The sequence below is a fragment of the Parus major genome, chromosome 14, assembly GCF_001522545.3.
Source record: "Parus major isolate Abel chromosome 14, Parus_major1.1, whole genome shotgun sequence".
NCBI lineage: Eukaryota > Metazoa > Chordata > Aves > Passeriformes > Paridae > Parus > Parus major.
This window is the reverse complement of record NC_031783.1, coordinates 8,757,386-8,775,023: the sequence shown is the minus strand read 5'-3', so window position 1 is coordinate 8,775,023 and position 17,638 is coordinate 8,757,386. Positions and strand designations below refer to the sequence as shown.

General features: G+C 37.0%; 1 protein-coding gene across 1 annotated transcript in view; it reads left to right on the top strand.

Annotated features, from left to right (window-relative positions):
• The window catches only part of DNAH3 (dynein axonemal heavy chain 3), a 55,048-nt gene that overhangs the window by 16,026 nt on the left and 21,384 nt on the right, over positions 1 to 17,638 (top strand). Inside the window, exons 17-39 of the mRNA XM_015642652.2 lie at positions 60 to 216; positions 1,952 to 2,096; positions 2,369 to 2,580; positions 2,832 to 2,923; positions 3,345 to 3,459; positions 3,959 to 4,075; positions 4,250 to 4,429; positions 5,530 to 5,666; positions 6,329 to 6,530; positions 7,112 to 7,204; positions 7,510 to 7,620; positions 8,299 to 8,413; positions 8,803 to 9,001; positions 9,989 to 10,097; positions 10,405 to 10,518; positions 11,625 to 11,801; positions 12,839 to 12,930; positions 13,342 to 13,561; positions 14,376 to 14,510; positions 14,851 to 14,962; positions 15,519 to 15,760; positions 16,352 to 16,452; positions 16,531 to 16,636. Of these exons, the coding sequence (XP_015498138.1) occupies positions 60 to 216; positions 1,952 to 2,096; positions 2,369 to 2,580; positions 2,832 to 2,923; positions 3,345 to 3,459; positions 3,959 to 4,075; positions 4,250 to 4,429; positions 5,530 to 5,666; positions 6,329 to 6,530; positions 7,112 to 7,204; positions 7,510 to 7,620; positions 8,299 to 8,413; positions 8,803 to 9,001; positions 9,989 to 10,097; positions 10,405 to 10,518; positions 11,625 to 11,801; positions 12,839 to 12,930; positions 13,342 to 13,561; positions 14,376 to 14,510; positions 14,851 to 14,962; positions 15,519 to 15,760; positions 16,352 to 16,452; positions 16,531 to 16,636 (3,283 nt within the window). The remainder of the gene's footprint in view (positions 1 to 59; positions 217 to 1,951; positions 2,097 to 2,368; positions 2,581 to 2,831; positions 2,924 to 3,344; positions 3,460 to 3,958; positions 4,076 to 4,249; positions 4,430 to 5,529; positions 5,667 to 6,328; positions 6,531 to 7,111; positions 7,205 to 7,509; positions 7,621 to 8,298; positions 8,414 to 8,802; positions 9,002 to 9,988; positions 10,098 to 10,404; positions 10,519 to 11,624; positions 11,802 to 12,838; positions 12,931 to 13,341; positions 13,562 to 14,375; positions 14,511 to 14,850; positions 14,963 to 15,518; positions 15,761 to 16,351; positions 16,453 to 16,530; positions 16,637 to 17,638) is intronic.

The window sequence follows — 17,638 nt, the reverse complement described above, 5'->3', positions numbered from 1 at the left end:
TTGAAACCTGAAAAGGAATTAAACACAACATCATATTACCTTAGCTATCTTTACCTCAGGTGTTCTAAGTTTAAGGAAACTCTTGAAGGTTATCATAAAGAAGTAGAAAGCTACAAAAAGCGGGGGGATATCGTGACTGCAGAAGAATTGAAGAAGAATGTTGAAAATTTTCAAGTGTTGAATAAAAATATAGAGAATGCACTAATAGAATTTGAGGTTAGTATATATTAATTGAATATGGAATGGGTTGCAATGTGCTGGATGAGAAAAAGTTTGGTTCCTGCTCCGATTTTTTTTTCAGGGTTCTGGCCATATATTGTTAAGCTGGCTTTAAAATTTCCAAATTCACAAAGATGTGGCAAATATCTTCTTGTGCCTGTATGCTGATTTGTCCCAACTACTGAGTTGAAGAGCAAATTTTGTGAAGAAAAAAAAATATTCAGGGAGTTTTTAAAACTGAAATACTGATGTTTCCAAGGAGTCAGTAGTATCAAGATGTTATACACAGAAAACAATTCTTCTGGCAGATTTGGCAGAGGCAGAATATTAGGGAGCTGGCATTTTCCCTGAATCATGGTTTGTGCACTGGAGCTGTGTTTTCAGTCCTGCTTATTCTCTAATTAAACCCAAATGTTTTTCAACTGTTTGTATAATTTCCATTTAATGCTGATTGGCATTAAATATACATTTTAACACATAACATGAATTTCAAATGCTAAGAAACAAACTGAAGTCCAAGATTTCTAGATTCTATTCAGGGCTCCCAATCCAATTTACTGTATCATCCTAAATTGAACAGTTTGTCTTAGCTGTGACTCTGCTGGGTAATGAGATCTCACAGGCATTGTGAGACTTAATTAATCTTTTAAATCACGGTGAGACAATAAGATTTCTCCATATATGGAGACATAAGGGTCAAGATTTTAATTAAGTCCCACTCAAAAGAAAATATGGAACCAATTAACTGAGTTTAGAATTTAAATTAATTGGTAGCCCTACACATCAACACTATCAATCTGATTTAAAGGCATCTAGTATATTTAATTAGTGTAAGTTAACAGCACTTATATGCTGCTATAGGTAGATCAGAACAACTGATTAAGTTTCTTAATACATGATCACAATGAGAGGTGTATCCACACAATTTAAAAGGCATGACAATTAGCTCAGTGAATACATGAATTTAAATATTACCTTGGAATTTGGATCTTTATATTTTTTCTGCTGGCAGCTCATATTGAATGACTACAAGTTTTATGAAAGGCCAGCTGGTATTATAAAACCACAGACTCAGGACTCAATCTGAATTCAGTGTCTGCATTTCAGACAGCATTTCTCTATGCTTCACCTCCCTACCTGTAAAATTAAGAAGACAGTACTTTTTAAAAATGTAAACCTTTGCACATTGATTTTTAGTGTAAAATCTTTTTTACAGAGACAATGTGTTACCATGAATAAACACAGCAATTAACACCTTGGGTTTTGATGGGTGCTCCCAGATAATTCTCTAAAAGAAAAAAAACAACAAACTAATCACAAATTAAAAAAAAATTCCTACAAGCCTCTCTAACTGAGGAGCTTACATTCAGATTTCACAGTTTGTGAGGCTTTTTTTTCACTGAATTCCATGGTACATTATCTTATTCTAAAATGGATTTGTATTTTTAAATTTATTTGAGTAGTAAAAAATACCCACAAATGCTGGGTTCATCATTGAACTTGATCTTGGAATGGTTTATGTTGGAAAACACCTCTATGATTCCATGAAAGAACCAGGGGAATTTTCAAGAACAGCATTATATTATGCACCTAAAATCCACAAGCCTGTATCAACAGATCTGTCTGGCTTTAAGATATGTAAAATAATTGTGTTGAATATTGTCTGTTTAAAAGTCTAAACAACAACAGGAATTTTTGATGGGAATAATATACTTTTCTTTTTCCCTTGAAGGGCATTAATTATGAAGAAGATTTGCTTGGGCAGGAGAAGACTCAGTTTCCTCTCTTGCAATCTATAATTGCAACCAAAGAACCCTTTGAGCAGCTTTGGGTAACAGCATATACTTTCCATACCAAATCTGAGGAATGGATGAATGGTGAGGCTTTGATGTTCATTTGATGAAACATGTTATTTGCAGTTAGTTAAGGAGAAGCTGAGAGGGTTGTGAGAAAATAATTTTAAGGAATAAGTGCTGTTAAGAATTGTGAAATAGAATTACTGACTTGGATTTTGCATTAAGATAGTTTTTTGTAAAACAGTTGATTTCCAGTTAGAAGACAGTGATTAAAAATAGCTGTAATTGAACCACTCTTAGAATCTCCTTGTGCTGATGTGCATGCTTTTGTTTTTTTTTATGCTTTTATTCAGGACCTCTTCAGCAGTTGAATTCTGATGAAATTAATGAAGAGGTTGGAAATATGTGGAGGACCATGTACAAGCTCAGTAAGAGCTTCCCAGACGTGCCGGTGCCCAGGCGCATGGCAGAATCCATGAAATTCAAGCTTGATAAATTTAAACAGCATCTTCCTGTCCTGTCAGTTGCCTGCAATCGTGGAATGAAGGAGAGACACTGGGAGCAGGTACTTTAAACTTTGCTTTAACTGTGCAAATATTCTGCCACAGAAACTGACAGTCCAAGATCTTTTATCCTGTGACATGATAGATCCAGTTTTGAAATGAGTGCTTCAGGCATTTTTAAATTAATAATTAATGGCAGAAGAGCAAATTAGGGTGTTGCACTAATACTTCATTAGAGTTTGTTGCTTGCTATTTGAAAGTATTTTACAAAAATGCATCTTGATAATAGATTTATTTCTTACTTTATTTTCAGATTAGTAAAATTGTAGGATGTGAGATCAAACCGGATGAAAGCACTAACCTTAAATACATATTGGACTGTGGACTCTCCAAATTTATTGAACAGTAAGAAATTTAATCTAGTCTCATTTTTTGGACATTGTATTTCATAGCTCAGATACCAAATTTTAGTTCTTTTGGGGTTTTGTGTGCTGTTAGAACATGCTGTAAAATCAGCTATATTTATCAAGGTGTGAACTCTGAGTTGTTCTTGTAGCACAGAGGTATAAAAATCCACTTATATTCCTAAATCACTTAATTTGCTCATTAGAATTTTCTGTTTGTATTTGTCTTCCAATTAATATCAATATCTCTAACTTGGTGAGGCTGAAAGTGGAGAAATATTTCTTGAAGAAAGAATCTGTGATATTATGAACAAATTATTATGCAAGATAGTCTGATATGCAACTCTACCTACAACTGCTTTTTTTTTTCTCTTCAGTTATGTTACAAAATCATTTCAAAGATATATTTAATTTCAATTTAGAATAGAACCTGTTGGAGCAGCTGCAAGTAAGGAGTATTCCTTAGAGAAATCAATAGAGAAAATGAAATTGGAGTGGGTCAATGTGCACTTTGGTTTGGCGAAATACAGGGATACTGTAAGTAAACACCAAATCAATATATATATCTGAAAATAATTACTTTGGTTCTGAATACCAGTTGAGAAATATTAGAGGGATATTGCTGCTGATTCATTGTGGTGCAATTGAAAGTTGTATCTTAGCCCACAGCTGGGCAAATGTCTCCATTATTATAACTCTTTTTATTTGGACTTTAGTATCTGGACAGCTTGTGATCTCACATACTCATCCTAACAAATCTGTAAACCTGAGGACTTCCCCAGGATTGTATGGAAAGCTGGGCAGTAGCGAAATTTTAACTTGCCCAGAAGGAACAAAAATCACAGTGCAAAAGATTGAGTCAGAAGGCACCAGCTCCCCCTCACAAAACAATCGGTCTCTGGACCTGAAACAGAAGTTTACAGAGGAGATTCCATTTGGTATCTTCACATCATAGAGAAGGGGGATACAGGAAGCTGAATGAGTGGTGAAATAAAGTAACTGCCGTTCGACTTACCAAAGTGTCATGTGTTTATAGGACACCAGCATCCTGTCAGCAGTGGATGACATCCAGCTATTGCTGGATGATCACATTGTTAAGACTCAGACAGTGTGTGGCTCTCCCTTCATCAAACCAATAGAAGCTGAATGTGTGGTAAGGAAAAGCCAGATCATGGCATGTCACATAATATGCTTTCCCCAAGTGCTTCAAGGTGTTATGACATGATAAGATACTAGAGAATGGTTAACTAAGAGCACATATTCATATTTTTTTTATTTTTTTGCTTAACTGCTTATTTTAGTTAACTACTAAATGTTTTTATTGCAGGCTTGGAGAGATAAGCTGTGTTTAATGCAAGATATTATAGATAGCTGGTTAAAATGTCAGGCAACATGGTTGTATTTGGAACCAATTTTTAGTTCGGAAGATATTATAGCTCAAATGCCTGAAGAGGGCAGAAAGTTTAAGATTGTGGATTCATACTGGAAAAACATTATGACAGAAGTGGTAAGTACTAACATTTCATAAATTGTGCATTTTTATGCACATCTGGTAACATGAATATTAATATCATGCACATACACTGTTCTTTTCTGCAGTTGGGTGTTTGTATCTATGAAGTGGAAAATCCTTTACTAAAGCCCAACAAATTCTAGTCTTGCAGTACAATAGTAGATTGCATCATTATTGTATTGAGATTTCTGTCAAGGCTGGGTGTTGAAAAGTGAATTATAGCTTAAGGAACATGAATTCTAAATGTTCTAGCTTTCTTATAGCTAAATGGTCAGAATTAGGTAGAAAGATGAATGATTTGTGCTTTCAGGATCTGCTTACGACTTCACTGACAAGGTACAAAGCCTTATCTGGATACAGTGAGAGTTAGAGGGTGTACACACTTTTGGAGCAACTAAGTGGATTTTTTATTCATGTGATTGTTCTCTAAAATGTGACGGCATAGCTATTCAAAAATCTAGTGGATATGGACTGTCAATGGTAGTGTGTCACATTATGATAATGGGGATAGGAAGTGCAATTTGGTAACCTGTTCAATTCCCTGTAAGTAGGAAGTTGAGTAAGAGGCCAGACAGTGGTGGTGTGAACTGAGATGTTTGTCAAAAATGCTGTGAGTGTGTGGTTGTGTGATGAAGATGTTGAAATAATCAATGTAACTAAATAGGAGTTGAGACCTGTCCAACTGTCTGTGAATGATGAGGCCTGTACTGAAATAGAACCCTCTGAAGAGGAGTATTATTAGAAAGAAATAACAGGGAATAATTGTCATGTTTAATAATAATTGCTGTGTTTCTGATAGAACTTATTTGTGAGTGGAAAACAATGTAGCATAGTCAAGAAATAGGAGCAAGTGCCAAAGATCTTACTTGTTGGTATTTCCTTCATTAATGTCTATAAAGTTCAAGTTGGTACAATTGACAGTCTGAAGAGCAAAGCTATCAAGTAATGCAAACATATTTAATACCATAAAAGCACACTACAGAAAAGAATTACAGCTTTTTAGTCTCCTGCGATATATGTGATTGATGCTAACAACTTTAATGTAAAATTTACTGCAATTTTTAGCAGTTTCTGCTCTGTTTGTTTTTACAAAGGTGAAAGACACAAAGGTACTTGTAGCAACTGAACAACCCAAGATGTTAGACAGACTTCAGGAAGCAAATGCTCTCTTAGAGGACATTCAAAAGGGGCTGAATACTTACTTGGAGTCGAAAAGATTATTTTTCCCAAGGTAAATTAATTAAACAGGCCTAAGTTAGAAACAAGAAGCCATAAGCTCTTGCAGACCATTTCTACTGAACTTAAAAATCTCATTTTCTAAACATATGTGGGACACAGTCACATGCAGCAAAAAATGAAAAGCTGTTCTCATCTCCAGACATAACTTGTTTTCCTCAGTTGTGAAATGCCAGAACAGGTGGGGATGGGGAGGCACAATCTGTCTGTCACAATGTAAACTTTGATTGGGAAAGGCATTATTACTTGCAGGGTATTTTTCAAGGAGCTTTCTACCTTCCCACGGCTGACATGCAATTATGTCCCTGCCCCACCCTCGTCAGAGGTGTGTGATCTGTGGAAGTTTTACATGATCATGAGGAGCAGGATTCAGGGTTTTCACAGAGTATTTAATGGCTGGCTGGAGCCATCTGGTCTTTCCTGCCTGAATCTGAGAACCCTTACTCTTCCTTTGTATAAAAAGGTGGTCACATTGAAATTCTGAAAAAAAGAGATGTGATGGGTTTTATAATGTTAAAAATTGCTTAAGGAAAGGGATTTGAGATGATAATTTCCTCTCTGATACACTAGTATCTTAAGAAATAAAACAAACAATTGTATGAGTAGATTTTTAATGGCAATTTTCATGATTGAAAAGTAATTGTATTTTCCTGGCAGATTCTTTTTCCTGTCTAATGATGAGCTGCTTGAAATACTGTCTGAAACAAAGGATCCACTTCGAGTACAACCACATTTAAAGAAGTGTTTTGAAGGAATTGCTAAACTGGAGTTCACGGAAGATCTGGAGATCATAGGCATGATCAGTTCAGAGAAAGAAATAGTTCCTTTCATAGATAAAATCTACCCAATGAAAGCAAATGTAATTTTTTAATATTTTACTATATTAAATTAGATTAATATATAACACATTGCATAAAGTGCATGTTTTTGAGGGAATTAGGTTTAAACCATTTAGGATCACATCATGAAAGGAGTTTAGGAAGTGAGAGTGCAGACTGGTATTCTAGAATAAAAAGGATTTCCTACAAAAAGGAGTAAGACATAGCAATTTTGCAGTAAATTCCTCTGAAAGGTGGGGCATGTTGTGAGTTAGATATTCTATTTCTATTCTGCAGAAACAAAGCATGCCCTGAGTTAAAATGAGCAGGCTTAGCTGACCATGCAATCTGTGTTTTTTGTTTATACTTATATGAAATATATCCAGCTATTTCTTTAGCTGGGCTGTCCTTAGAGTGAGTTTAATATACCTGCCTTCAGACAGCGTAGAATACAGTATTACCAGTCAGATTTTGGGTAATTTCTACTGTTATTCCTTTTATATACAACACCTAGATCCAAAGAAAGCATATTTAAGTCTAACACATTTCAAATAATTTGTTATTGAAGAAGAATACAATCAAGAAATGTGCACTGACTCTTAACTGTTTTCCTTTCTTGAAGGGCATGGTAGAAAAATGGCTTCTGCAAGTAGAAGAAATGATGTTGGCCAGTGTAAAACAAGTTCTTCAAGGTGGCATAAAAGGATATAGCCAGGTAATTATTCCTGAACTATGTTATAAGTTAGATTTCACAAACAAATACACATTAATATGTTGCTCAAATTCTTAACAAGGAAAACATGTTTGAAGCTAAGTGGAATCCAGATTTTCTTGTTCAATAGTACTAATCTAAAGTTTTAATTCTGAAGTTTCATGAAGAAAAAGTATTAAAGCTTTAGATGGTGATTCTCATTTATTTGCAGCATGAGACGAAAGACAGTTGAAGAAAGTAATTGTTATCAGCACCACAATCTAATGTGTTTATATGACTTGTGTTTGAAATTGATCTTTTGGTTTAAGGTTCCTCGAAAAGAATGGGTACTTCAGTGGCCTGGACAGGCAGTTATTTGTGTTTCATCCATTTACTGGACAGAAGAAGTATCTGAGGCTATAAGGAAAAAAGCTTTACAAGTAAGATTTTCTTCTAACTTTCTATTTCTAGGCACTGACCTCTGATTAATTAATAAAAAGCTCCTTCACAAAGAAGATCCTCGATCAAGAACATATTGCAATTTACTCATGCAGTGCTTTAGTTTGTTTTCCCTTTTGCATTGGGTCTCAGCAGAGGTTTGTTTCCATTTACTTTGGTGTGTATCAGGAGAAATCCTACTGAAGGAAATTTTATTACTTCATTTATGAGTGATACTGGTGTAAAGTACCAAACTAAAAGTGGCAGACCATTGCTAAACACTATGTATTTTTTTATTTCTAATTCCTGTCTCTACATGGAAAGCCTCAGAGAAAAGTGCAGGCATAAATCTTTCTGTACAGTGCAGTAATCACAGAATCAATGAGGTTGGAAAAGACCTTTGAGTCCAACCCAAGACCCAACACCACCTTGTCAACAAGACCCTGGCACTGAGTGCCATATCCAGTCTCCTCAAACACCTCCAGGGACAGTGACTCCCCCACCTCCCTGGAAAGCCCCTTCCAATGTCTAATCACTCTTTCTATGCAGAAATTCTTCCTAATATTCAATGTAAACTTCCCTGGTGCAGCTTAAGGCCATGTGCCCTTGTACTGTCACCTGTTACCTGGGAACTGCTGGCTACAGCATCACACTAATCCTTGTGTTTGTTTCTGTGACAGGATTTCTTGGAGAAGAGCAACCTACAGATCAAGGACATAGTTGAGTTAGTGAGAGGAAAGCTGTCCAGTGGAGCCCGGCTGACCCTCGGAGCTCTCATTGTCATCGATGTGCACGGTACTGTGCAGCTCCTGCTGCCCCTGTGCCATCTGGGGCAGTGCTGCTGTCATTAGCTGCGTGTACTATTGGAGAGAGGCACCTAAAATGTTTTCTCTAACTTGAATCAACCTTTACAGAGTTATTGCTCAGTTCTTTGGGCAAATGAGGATTGCTCAGTTCTGCACAAGGGTCTCCCATCTATTTAGAACAGAAACTGTAATCTAGTTACAATTCAGCTGATTCCCTATGCAAAACAATTGCAAACTCCTCTCTAACATGAAAACCAGCCTCTAAACATTGAATTGCTTTTACATAGCTCCAAGTAAATTTTACTTTAAAGTGGTTTTAAGTAAACTACCTCAGTAGAAGAGTAGATTTTTTTAAACAATCTGTGTCTTACTCTGCAGCTCGTGATGTGGTCTCAAAATTGGTTGAAGACAAAGTCACAGATCTGAATGACTTCCAGTGGATTTCTCAGCTGAGATACTACTGGGCAGAGAATGATGTGATAGTGAGAATGATCACAACAGAAATGAAATATGGTTATGAGTATCTGGGCAATTCGCAACGTCTGGTTATAACCCCACTGACAGATCGATGTTATAGGTAAAGACATATTGTCTGTGAATAATGTTTTCTTTTTGTGGATTGATCTGTACTTACTTTCATTTGTTCTAGTTAATAATAGCAGGAACCTCAGCAGCTAACATTTTCCTGTAGATTTTTTTGCAAATATGGTAAAAATATTTACAATATATAGGCTTCTACACCAGGAGGGTAATAGCTTCTACTGTATCCAAGAAGGTGTTTCTGAAAGGAGATGGCAGCAAATGGTACTGCAAAGAATTCTACAGTAGCACTGGTCAATTAATTTATCTTAAGTATGACACACAGTTTGGGTATGCCTGCCTGTAAGATAAATGAGGTAATTATAGAGCCCTAGACAGATACAGTTAGCTTCCTGTTCCTCTTGCTTGCAAGAGGTTGTAATAGAAATACTTCAGTCCTCAAGGCTGAAATATTCAAAGGCATTTGGTATTTCAGTTCTGGCGAGCCCTCAAGACAGGAGTGAAAGCCTTTCAATGAGGATTTTGTAAAATAATCAGATCACTCCAGTGTTAACAGGGATCTCATTTTAGTAAGATGTTCACTTGAAAATCAATGTGATTCCCAGGTTTTTGTAACAACCTTTATGCTTTCTCATCAATTTCTAAAGATTGGCTGAATTTACAAAGCCAGCTTCAAGCTCTTGCCATTTCAAGTGCCACTTGAGGGAAATGTGTGCTTTTGCAGACTCTACCATCTTGCTCATGGCACTGTTCATTTTCTTGTGTGATTGAGGGTATACAAGGTGGATGCATGTAATAAAAGCCTTGATATTCCTTTTAGGCCAAGTGACCAAATGTGACCTTCCACAGTTAGGAATCACTTGTGAGACAATACTGTGTTTTTAGGGCAAGCTGCAAAATCAGTAGATTGCAGTAGTAAATTGTTTTCAGGAGAGCCTGTATAGGAAAATGCTTATCAATACATTCAGAAACAATCTGACGTTAAAGATTGTTATTTCTAATGCCTGTGTTCTTGATAATGTAGGACATTAATGGGTGCCTTGAAATTAAATCTTGGAGGTGCTCCAGAAGGGCCTGCTGGAACTGGCAAAACAGAAACAACTAAAGATCTAGCAAAAGCAATAGCTAAACAGGTACCAACCCCCCCCTTTTTTTTGACTTTTCACTGTTTATGTTTGGATATGTAGATATTTCTTAAAATGCAATTCTTAAGCAAGTGCTGCTTGTTTTGTAGCTATTCATTTACAGTTCCTCAAAGGTCTTTCCCAGCCTAATGATTCTGTTCTTTATTCACAGGAATAGTTGGTAACGAGCTCACATTTAGGACTGGTTTTCTAATCCAAAATTAGCAATAGTAATCCCTTCCCATTTTAGATGCTAATAATTTTATAGTGGACTTTATGGTAATACTGAGACATGTTCTCTGTGTTTTTGTTGTAGTGTGTTGTCTTTAATTGCTCTGATGGACTCGATTACAAGGCAATGGGCAAGTTCTTTAAGGGGCTGGCACAAGCTGGGGCGTGGGCCTGCTTTGACGAGTTCAATAGAATTGAGGTAATGTTTTAACTCAGACAAATAAAATGAGAAAGCTTTAATTTAAGACACAAGAAGTTTTAGATTTAGACACGACAGCATTATTGCCAATTTTCTGCTTTTACTAGTGGTGAGACCTCTTTGTTTTGATAGTGACACAGACATAGGCACTCAGCTACCTTCTCTAGAAGTACATGCCTACCTGTGCTATGTTGAGGAAATGTTGTGTTCTGGGTCAATTTAGCTGAAAAAAAAATGTTCCTTTACAACTTTTTCTTGTGTCACTCATTTGTTGGGAAAGAAATATTCTTGTATTCTCCTTGAGAAATTGAGCTACAGCTGTGGAGTTGTATGTGTCTGTGTTCAGCACAGGACAGACAAATGCCAGTGGAAGGATTTGTGTAATGACTAGAGCTGAGTGTCACTAACTGAGTGACCTGATTATCAAGCTGTGTAAACAGACACATCTAATTCTCCCCTTGATCTTACTCTGGTCTTTTTGGTTTTGTTTAATTTGGTCACTAATGACTTTGGATAAGTTTTATTGTTACTTTGATAAAATTTTATTTCAGTACATACTAGTAAATGTGGAAATTTTATGAAATTCTATTTTGTATGTATTAGTTTCTTTAACTCCTTAATTTTTCCATTTTTCTGCTGTAGCTTATTTTCTTGTGAATTCAAACATTAGCATTTCTTTTCCAATATTCTGTTTATACTTTAAAACAATCAGCAGCCATACCTATTGTTTACCCTCAGTTTTGGCCATGGAGTGAATCAGTTTTTCTGGAGAGCCTAAACTCTTTCTGTGTCTGAGTTGAAGGGAAAGTGCTTTTAGAGGCCTCCAGAGGGAGTTCCTGTCCAACTAACTTGGATATCTACGTTCAGACACACGGTATTTCCCTGAGGAGGCTTTTAGAAGCCTGTGTTGATCAGTCTCTGTTGGCTGAGTAGAGAATAGTGGCACTGACTTTCAGGGGATCTCTCCAATAGGCAGCTAATGCATAGGCTCAGGGTGATTTTTCCCTAGAGGAACACAGATACAGCCATCAAAACATGTAAACAAAACCATTTTAAATTTGTTCTCCAAGTGTCTTATGTTTTCCAATCTGTTCTGTCTGTATTAGGTTGAGGTATTATCTGTGGTTGCCCAGCAAATACTCAGCATCCAGCAAGCTATAATTCGCAAACTCAAAACATTCATCTTTGAAGGGACAGAGATCTCTCTTAATCCCACATGTGCTGTATTTATTACAATGAATCCTGGCTATGCTGGAAGGGCAGAGTTGCCTGATAATCTGAAGGTAAGTCTGAAATCCTGCTTTCTTGGAAAAATTAACCTGAATTTGCAGGTTCTAGTCTATAGTAATAAAAAAGTCATCAGTGAAATAATAAACTGATGTGTAATGGTTGCTTTAGGGAGAAAAACGCAATCACAGTGAACATTCCCTCTCTTGCTACTTCTGCTGAGCATGACCCCATATTCTCTGGAATATCCCTGGGTCAGCTGTCCTGGCTGTGTCCCCTCCCAGCTCCTTGTGCACCCGTTCTCCTGGCCGGTGTGTGGGGTGAGGAGCAGAAAAGTCCTTGACTCTGTGTGAGCCCTGCTCAGCAATAACTAAAACATCCCTGAATTATCAACACTTCCAGCACAAATCCAAAACACAGCTCAGGCCAGCTCCTGTGAAACAATTTAAGTCTACCCCAGCCAAAACCAGCACAACTGATAATCTATTCAAGTGTATCCTGCTGTGCTTTTCGTGAAGCTTTAGTAAATAGTTAAGGTTATACAAAATGCACAGAAGAAAGGTCTCAGTCTAATCATATTGATAGCAGTTTACAGCATTAACTGTGCTCTGTCTAATTGAAAATTCTCTGGGTTTACAATGGCTTGGTGATCCAAATCCCAATGTAAATTTATTATAATTTTGAGACACTTCTGTAACTTCAGCAGAAGTTACAGAAGACTGATATGGTCCTGGTTCTTTTTCTAACATTGCCACAATTCTTTGAATGATCCTTTACAAGACATTAGCCACGCCATGTGCTAGTTTGTCTGTTATGAAAGTGAGATGAATGTCACTTCCCTTTTCCTCTATTCATAGTTCTTTAGAATTGACTCTTTCTAAGCATTAGTTACTGCAGTGCTTAGCACAGACCTCTTGAACCTCTTGATAAGATCAGAATAGAATAGAATTCTAAAGAAGTCTCATAGATTTCAGATGGTTCATGAATTCTTTGCATTTGTAAATTTATGGAGAGGTGCTACTCTTACAAAATAGGCACAATTTATTACAATATTCCATAGTCAAAAGCTGGCATCCTACTTTTTTCCTTACAGGCACTGTTCAGAACAGTTGCTATGATGGTCCCAGATTATGCCTTGATTGGGGAAATTTCACTTTATTCAATGGGATTTCTGGACTCTAAGAGGTAAGACATGCTGAATTTTTTACCTTTGTCGAGTGTGATATACATCATTCCTCTATAAAGCATATATATGTGTGTGAGGCATATATGGACAGCTGTCTGTGTTTTGTTTCTCTAGAAAGTACTTTTTCTTGCTTTCTTATCAATCCTCACTTACCACCCCATGTTGCCAGATGTGCACTTCTACACAGAATCATTTAGAAAATGTACCAAAATATCAAACAAAATTCCTAGATGATGCACACATTCTCTAGTATGGCATAATCTACAGTTTTGCTTCCCAGGTGTCTTGGGCCATCTTGTCAGCTGCTGTGTCTTAGAATCACTGCAGATACTTTGTATATACAGGAAAGTAAATTATTTTCTTTGCATGCTGAGATATTTTCACTCTACATAATATTTTACTATCCACAGTCTTGCCCAGAAAATTGTTGCCACTTACCGTTTGTGCTCAGAGCAGTTGTCATCTCAGCACCACTATGATTACGGAATGCGTGCGGTGAAATCTGTCCTGACAGCAGCAGGGAACCTAAAACTGAAGTACCCAACTGAAAATGAAAGTGTGTTGTTGCTTCGGGCTTTGCTGGATGTTAATTTGGCCAAGTTCTTGTCCCAGGATGTGCCACTGTTTCAGGTAAGGTATCAGACCAGTGTGTTTGAGGTTTTCTGATGATGAGATCCATTGTAAGAACTCAGAGAAACAGGTCATTATCTTAATTTAGAACAGTTTGATCTAGATGATGCCACAGTGTACAGTTATTTCAGTCCATGGATTTGGAGCAACTCTTTGGCTCTGTTAGGATTATTTTGAAAAGCAAACTTTCAGTGGTGCTTTAAAGTCATTCTACAAAACGTTTTAGATGATATCTTGTTAAAAATCGTCTTCTGCTGTTTCATTAGTGGAAATCATTCTTTGAAGTTTGTATTCTGGCTTTGTGCTCCAAAAGAGAGGTGGATAATTAAGTTAAGGTCAATTAGAAATTTGAGTTCAGAATAAAAATGGCAAAGTTTCTGTTTGCATGCTGCTTTAATAGAAAATAAAGACCATGTTAAGCTACAAAGCAATCAATATTGAAGACTAAAAGCTAGAATACAAGCACAGCCAGAGTCACTGTTCTGAAATTTTGGAACACATACCCTTCTATTTAATCACTGAAATTCTTTCAACTACTTTCACATCATTTTGTGTAATCCTGATGGGGGCAAATTTGCAAAGGTTAAGCTTCTTTTTAAAATAGCAGTGTGTTTATGAGAACTGCAGGCACAGGTTTCTATTTCATGTATATAGAATACTTTCATGGCTATGGTTTGCCTAAAAGTTAATTTTGTCCAGCTGAGGACATTTGGTTTTAAGTTCCTGTTATCTGTGTGAATATTGTTTTACTTGGGAATTTTCTCTTTTTGTAGCCTGTGTTTAAATAGTGTTCTATTCTGTCTTTCCTTAACAGGGTATCATATCTGACCTGTTTCCTGGAGTGGTTCTTCCTACACCAGACTATGACCTATTTATCAAGGCACTAACTGAAAATATTGAAAAACTGAATCTTCAACCAGTGCCATGGTTCATTGGAAAAATTATTCAGGTTTATTTTCACATACTTCTGGGGAAGAAAAGCACAAGAGCAGAAACACTCTTCATTTACTGTCTGTGTTATGATGAATAGCTAGTAGTTTCCTTACCAATTAATGGCCTATTAAAAATGGCATGATTTTAATGAGTAAAAATCATGGAATGAAAGCCTGCTTTGGTCATAGTGATTTTGTCTGTGAAGTCTGTGAAGGAGCTAATGTGTGTAGCCAGCAGAGTGCAGAGATTTGGTTGTGTCACATCTGAATGCAGGAGAGTGACTGCTATTTTCATTCACATAACATGTAACATTTGCTTTTGTGCTATGTTAAGGAGTGGCTCTCCTTCACTGGCAGGTGTACGAAATGATGCTGGTGCGCCATGGTTTCATGATTGTGGGAGATCCTATGAGTGGGAAGACCAGTTCATACAAAGTGCTGGCTGGAGCCCTGGCTGATTTGTGTGCAGGTAACATTGTTCAGCCACAAGCTGCTCATTAAATGAAATCAATTCTATGACTGTTATTTTTCCTTTGCTGAGATATGCCCAGGTTGTTAATTGTCTTTATATTCTTATTTCTTGACTGTAGAATTTCTATTAATTGAGTTATTTTTGTCTGGTATGTTTGTCTGATAGTATTTTTGTCTACATCTACTGGAACAGGAAGCCATACTAATAGCTATGTTTATGCTTTTCTGAATTTTGTTAGGCATTTTATTTGTGCATAATACTCTTGAAACAATTAGCTCTGATAGGATATTGTAAGTAGCTCCCATAAATACATGAAATCTATGCTGCTCTGCTTTTTCTTTTTTTCACTGTTTTTTTACAGCAGACTTCTTCCTTGCCTTATACAAGCATGGGAATTTCTTATTTACTGCTACCTAGATGCCAAATATTTGGGGTTTTTTTGCTTTGAGCTAGAGTAGCTTAAGATCAGGATCCTCAGGCATCATCTTGTTCAGCTGTTGAATAAAACTAACCTATAAAATTCTCAAACTCATGTATTTGCCATTTTACTCAGCGAATGCCATGGATGAATTTGCTGTTGAATACAAAGTTATTAATCCCAAAGCCATTACTATGGGGCAGTTGTATGGCAGTTTTGATCCTGTGAGTCACGAGTGGTCAGATGGAATTCTTGCAAAGGCCTTCAGGGAACAAGCATCTTCTACCACAGACGATCGCAAGTGGATTATTTTTGATGGCCCTGTGGATGCAGTTTGGATAGAGAACATGAACACTGTGCTGGATGATAATAAAAAGGTAGCCTAATATTTGCCTGTAGCCTTGTCCTTGAATAAACATACTTAATTTTAGTTGTAGCAATATTGTTACTACATTAGTCAAAGGAGGTGTGAAATTCAGGAAAGGCTGATGTGCCTAAAAGCACTGTTTTATTTCCCCAGTTGTATGAGTGGGTTTAGATGGTATTAGATAATATTAACCCATTACTTCTCCCTAGGAGCCATGTGTTGCTCCTTCTTTATTGAAATTATGTTGATCATTGAGACTTTTTTATCGACCCTTTTAGGAAGATGAAATGCTGGGACTCAGTTCTGTGACTGAAAACTGAACTTGCTTAAAATACATCGAGAATAAATAAATTTTTAAAAAACTGAAGGTCATAACTCTTTTTTCTTGCAGAGTTATTTAAAGTTCTGTGTCTCTGCAAGCTTTACAGAAAGACAGGGAAAAGTTGAGACAAGGTCATAAAGTATCATGTATTAGAAGGATACAAATGAATTAGGAGTGACACTGAGTGAAATGTTCAGTGATTTTATGACAGACATTGCTTTGACTGTATGATCAGCACTGACATGACTAGACCATGTTTATGTGATGCTCTTCTTCCAGTTATGCTTAATGAGTGGTGAAATAATTCAGATGAGCTCAAAAATGAGTTTAATCTTTGAGCCGGCGGACTTAGAGCAGGCATCTCCAGCAACTGTCAGCAGGTAATGTGAGAACATTGAAGCTTGAACTGCCCCACCTTGCACATGTATCCCTCTACCATAGGTGTTTGATCTTCCCAGGTGTGGTATGATCTATATGGACCCACAACAGTTAGGCTGGAAGCCACTGAAGGATTCCTACATAAAAACTCTGCCTCCAAACCTGCAGGAAGAACACCTAGAGCTGGTATGAGACTTCATTTTTGCACAGGTCTAATTTAAGATTAATTTAAGTTAATCTAAGGTTAACTATAAGGTGACATTCACAGTTTGCCCACTTGAAGGCAGGCATGGAGAATCAAAACTTTTTTATTATTACCATTACAGTTTAGTCTTCAAAGTCTTTTTTACCTCATTGCTTGTGTGTGCTGTGTATTGTACTATGTTTTCTGTAGATGCAAATAAAAATAGGTGTTGATGAGAATCAGCTTTTAATGAAAATTTAAAATCACTATTATTGGGCATTAAAATCTAGTAGCATAATTGGAATGATATTAAAATTGGAGCTGTAGAAAACTTACATGATTTGAGAAGACTCCCTTTGAGTTTTTGCAGGAAATTAGAATCAAATTCCAAAGAAGTACCAAGACTAGAAGAGCTTTTTCTTTATAGTTTTCTTAGTTCATCAGAGTAAAGCAATTATTCCTTAACCGACAGATAGCCTGACCTTTTAATGCATCTCCTTGAGTACTAGACCCTGGGAAAAGGGTAGGTCATGTTTCTGTCCTGTTTTCCAGTTTGAGATGCCACCAGCCATGGTGAGTATTTACCCACATGCTGTGGCACTCCTGCAGGCACCAGTCAGCCCCAGCATGCTGGAATTCCTGCTGGGGCGCAGTATCTGGGCTGGGCCCTCTGTAGGGGCCCTCTTTTTAAGGGAGGATGAAACCTTTACCTTTGTTTCTGTTGGAATAATCTTGTTGTTGCCTAAGCAAGACAGGAGTCTTTCTAGGCTGAGCTTCTCTGCTCTTCTGTCTGGATTAGTAACTGGGTAACAGAATTCCCACTGAAAACTTCTCTGTGCTAAAAGCAACTTGTTTTCACCATCAGAGAGTGATGGTGTGACTGTAAACATTTCAGTACTGCCTCACACGGGCCCTTTCCTGATCCCTCTGCCAAGCTGGACAGTTTCTGATGCCTTATGTTTGACTGAGGGTGAATTGAGGAACAGTGGGGAATGTGGAGAGTC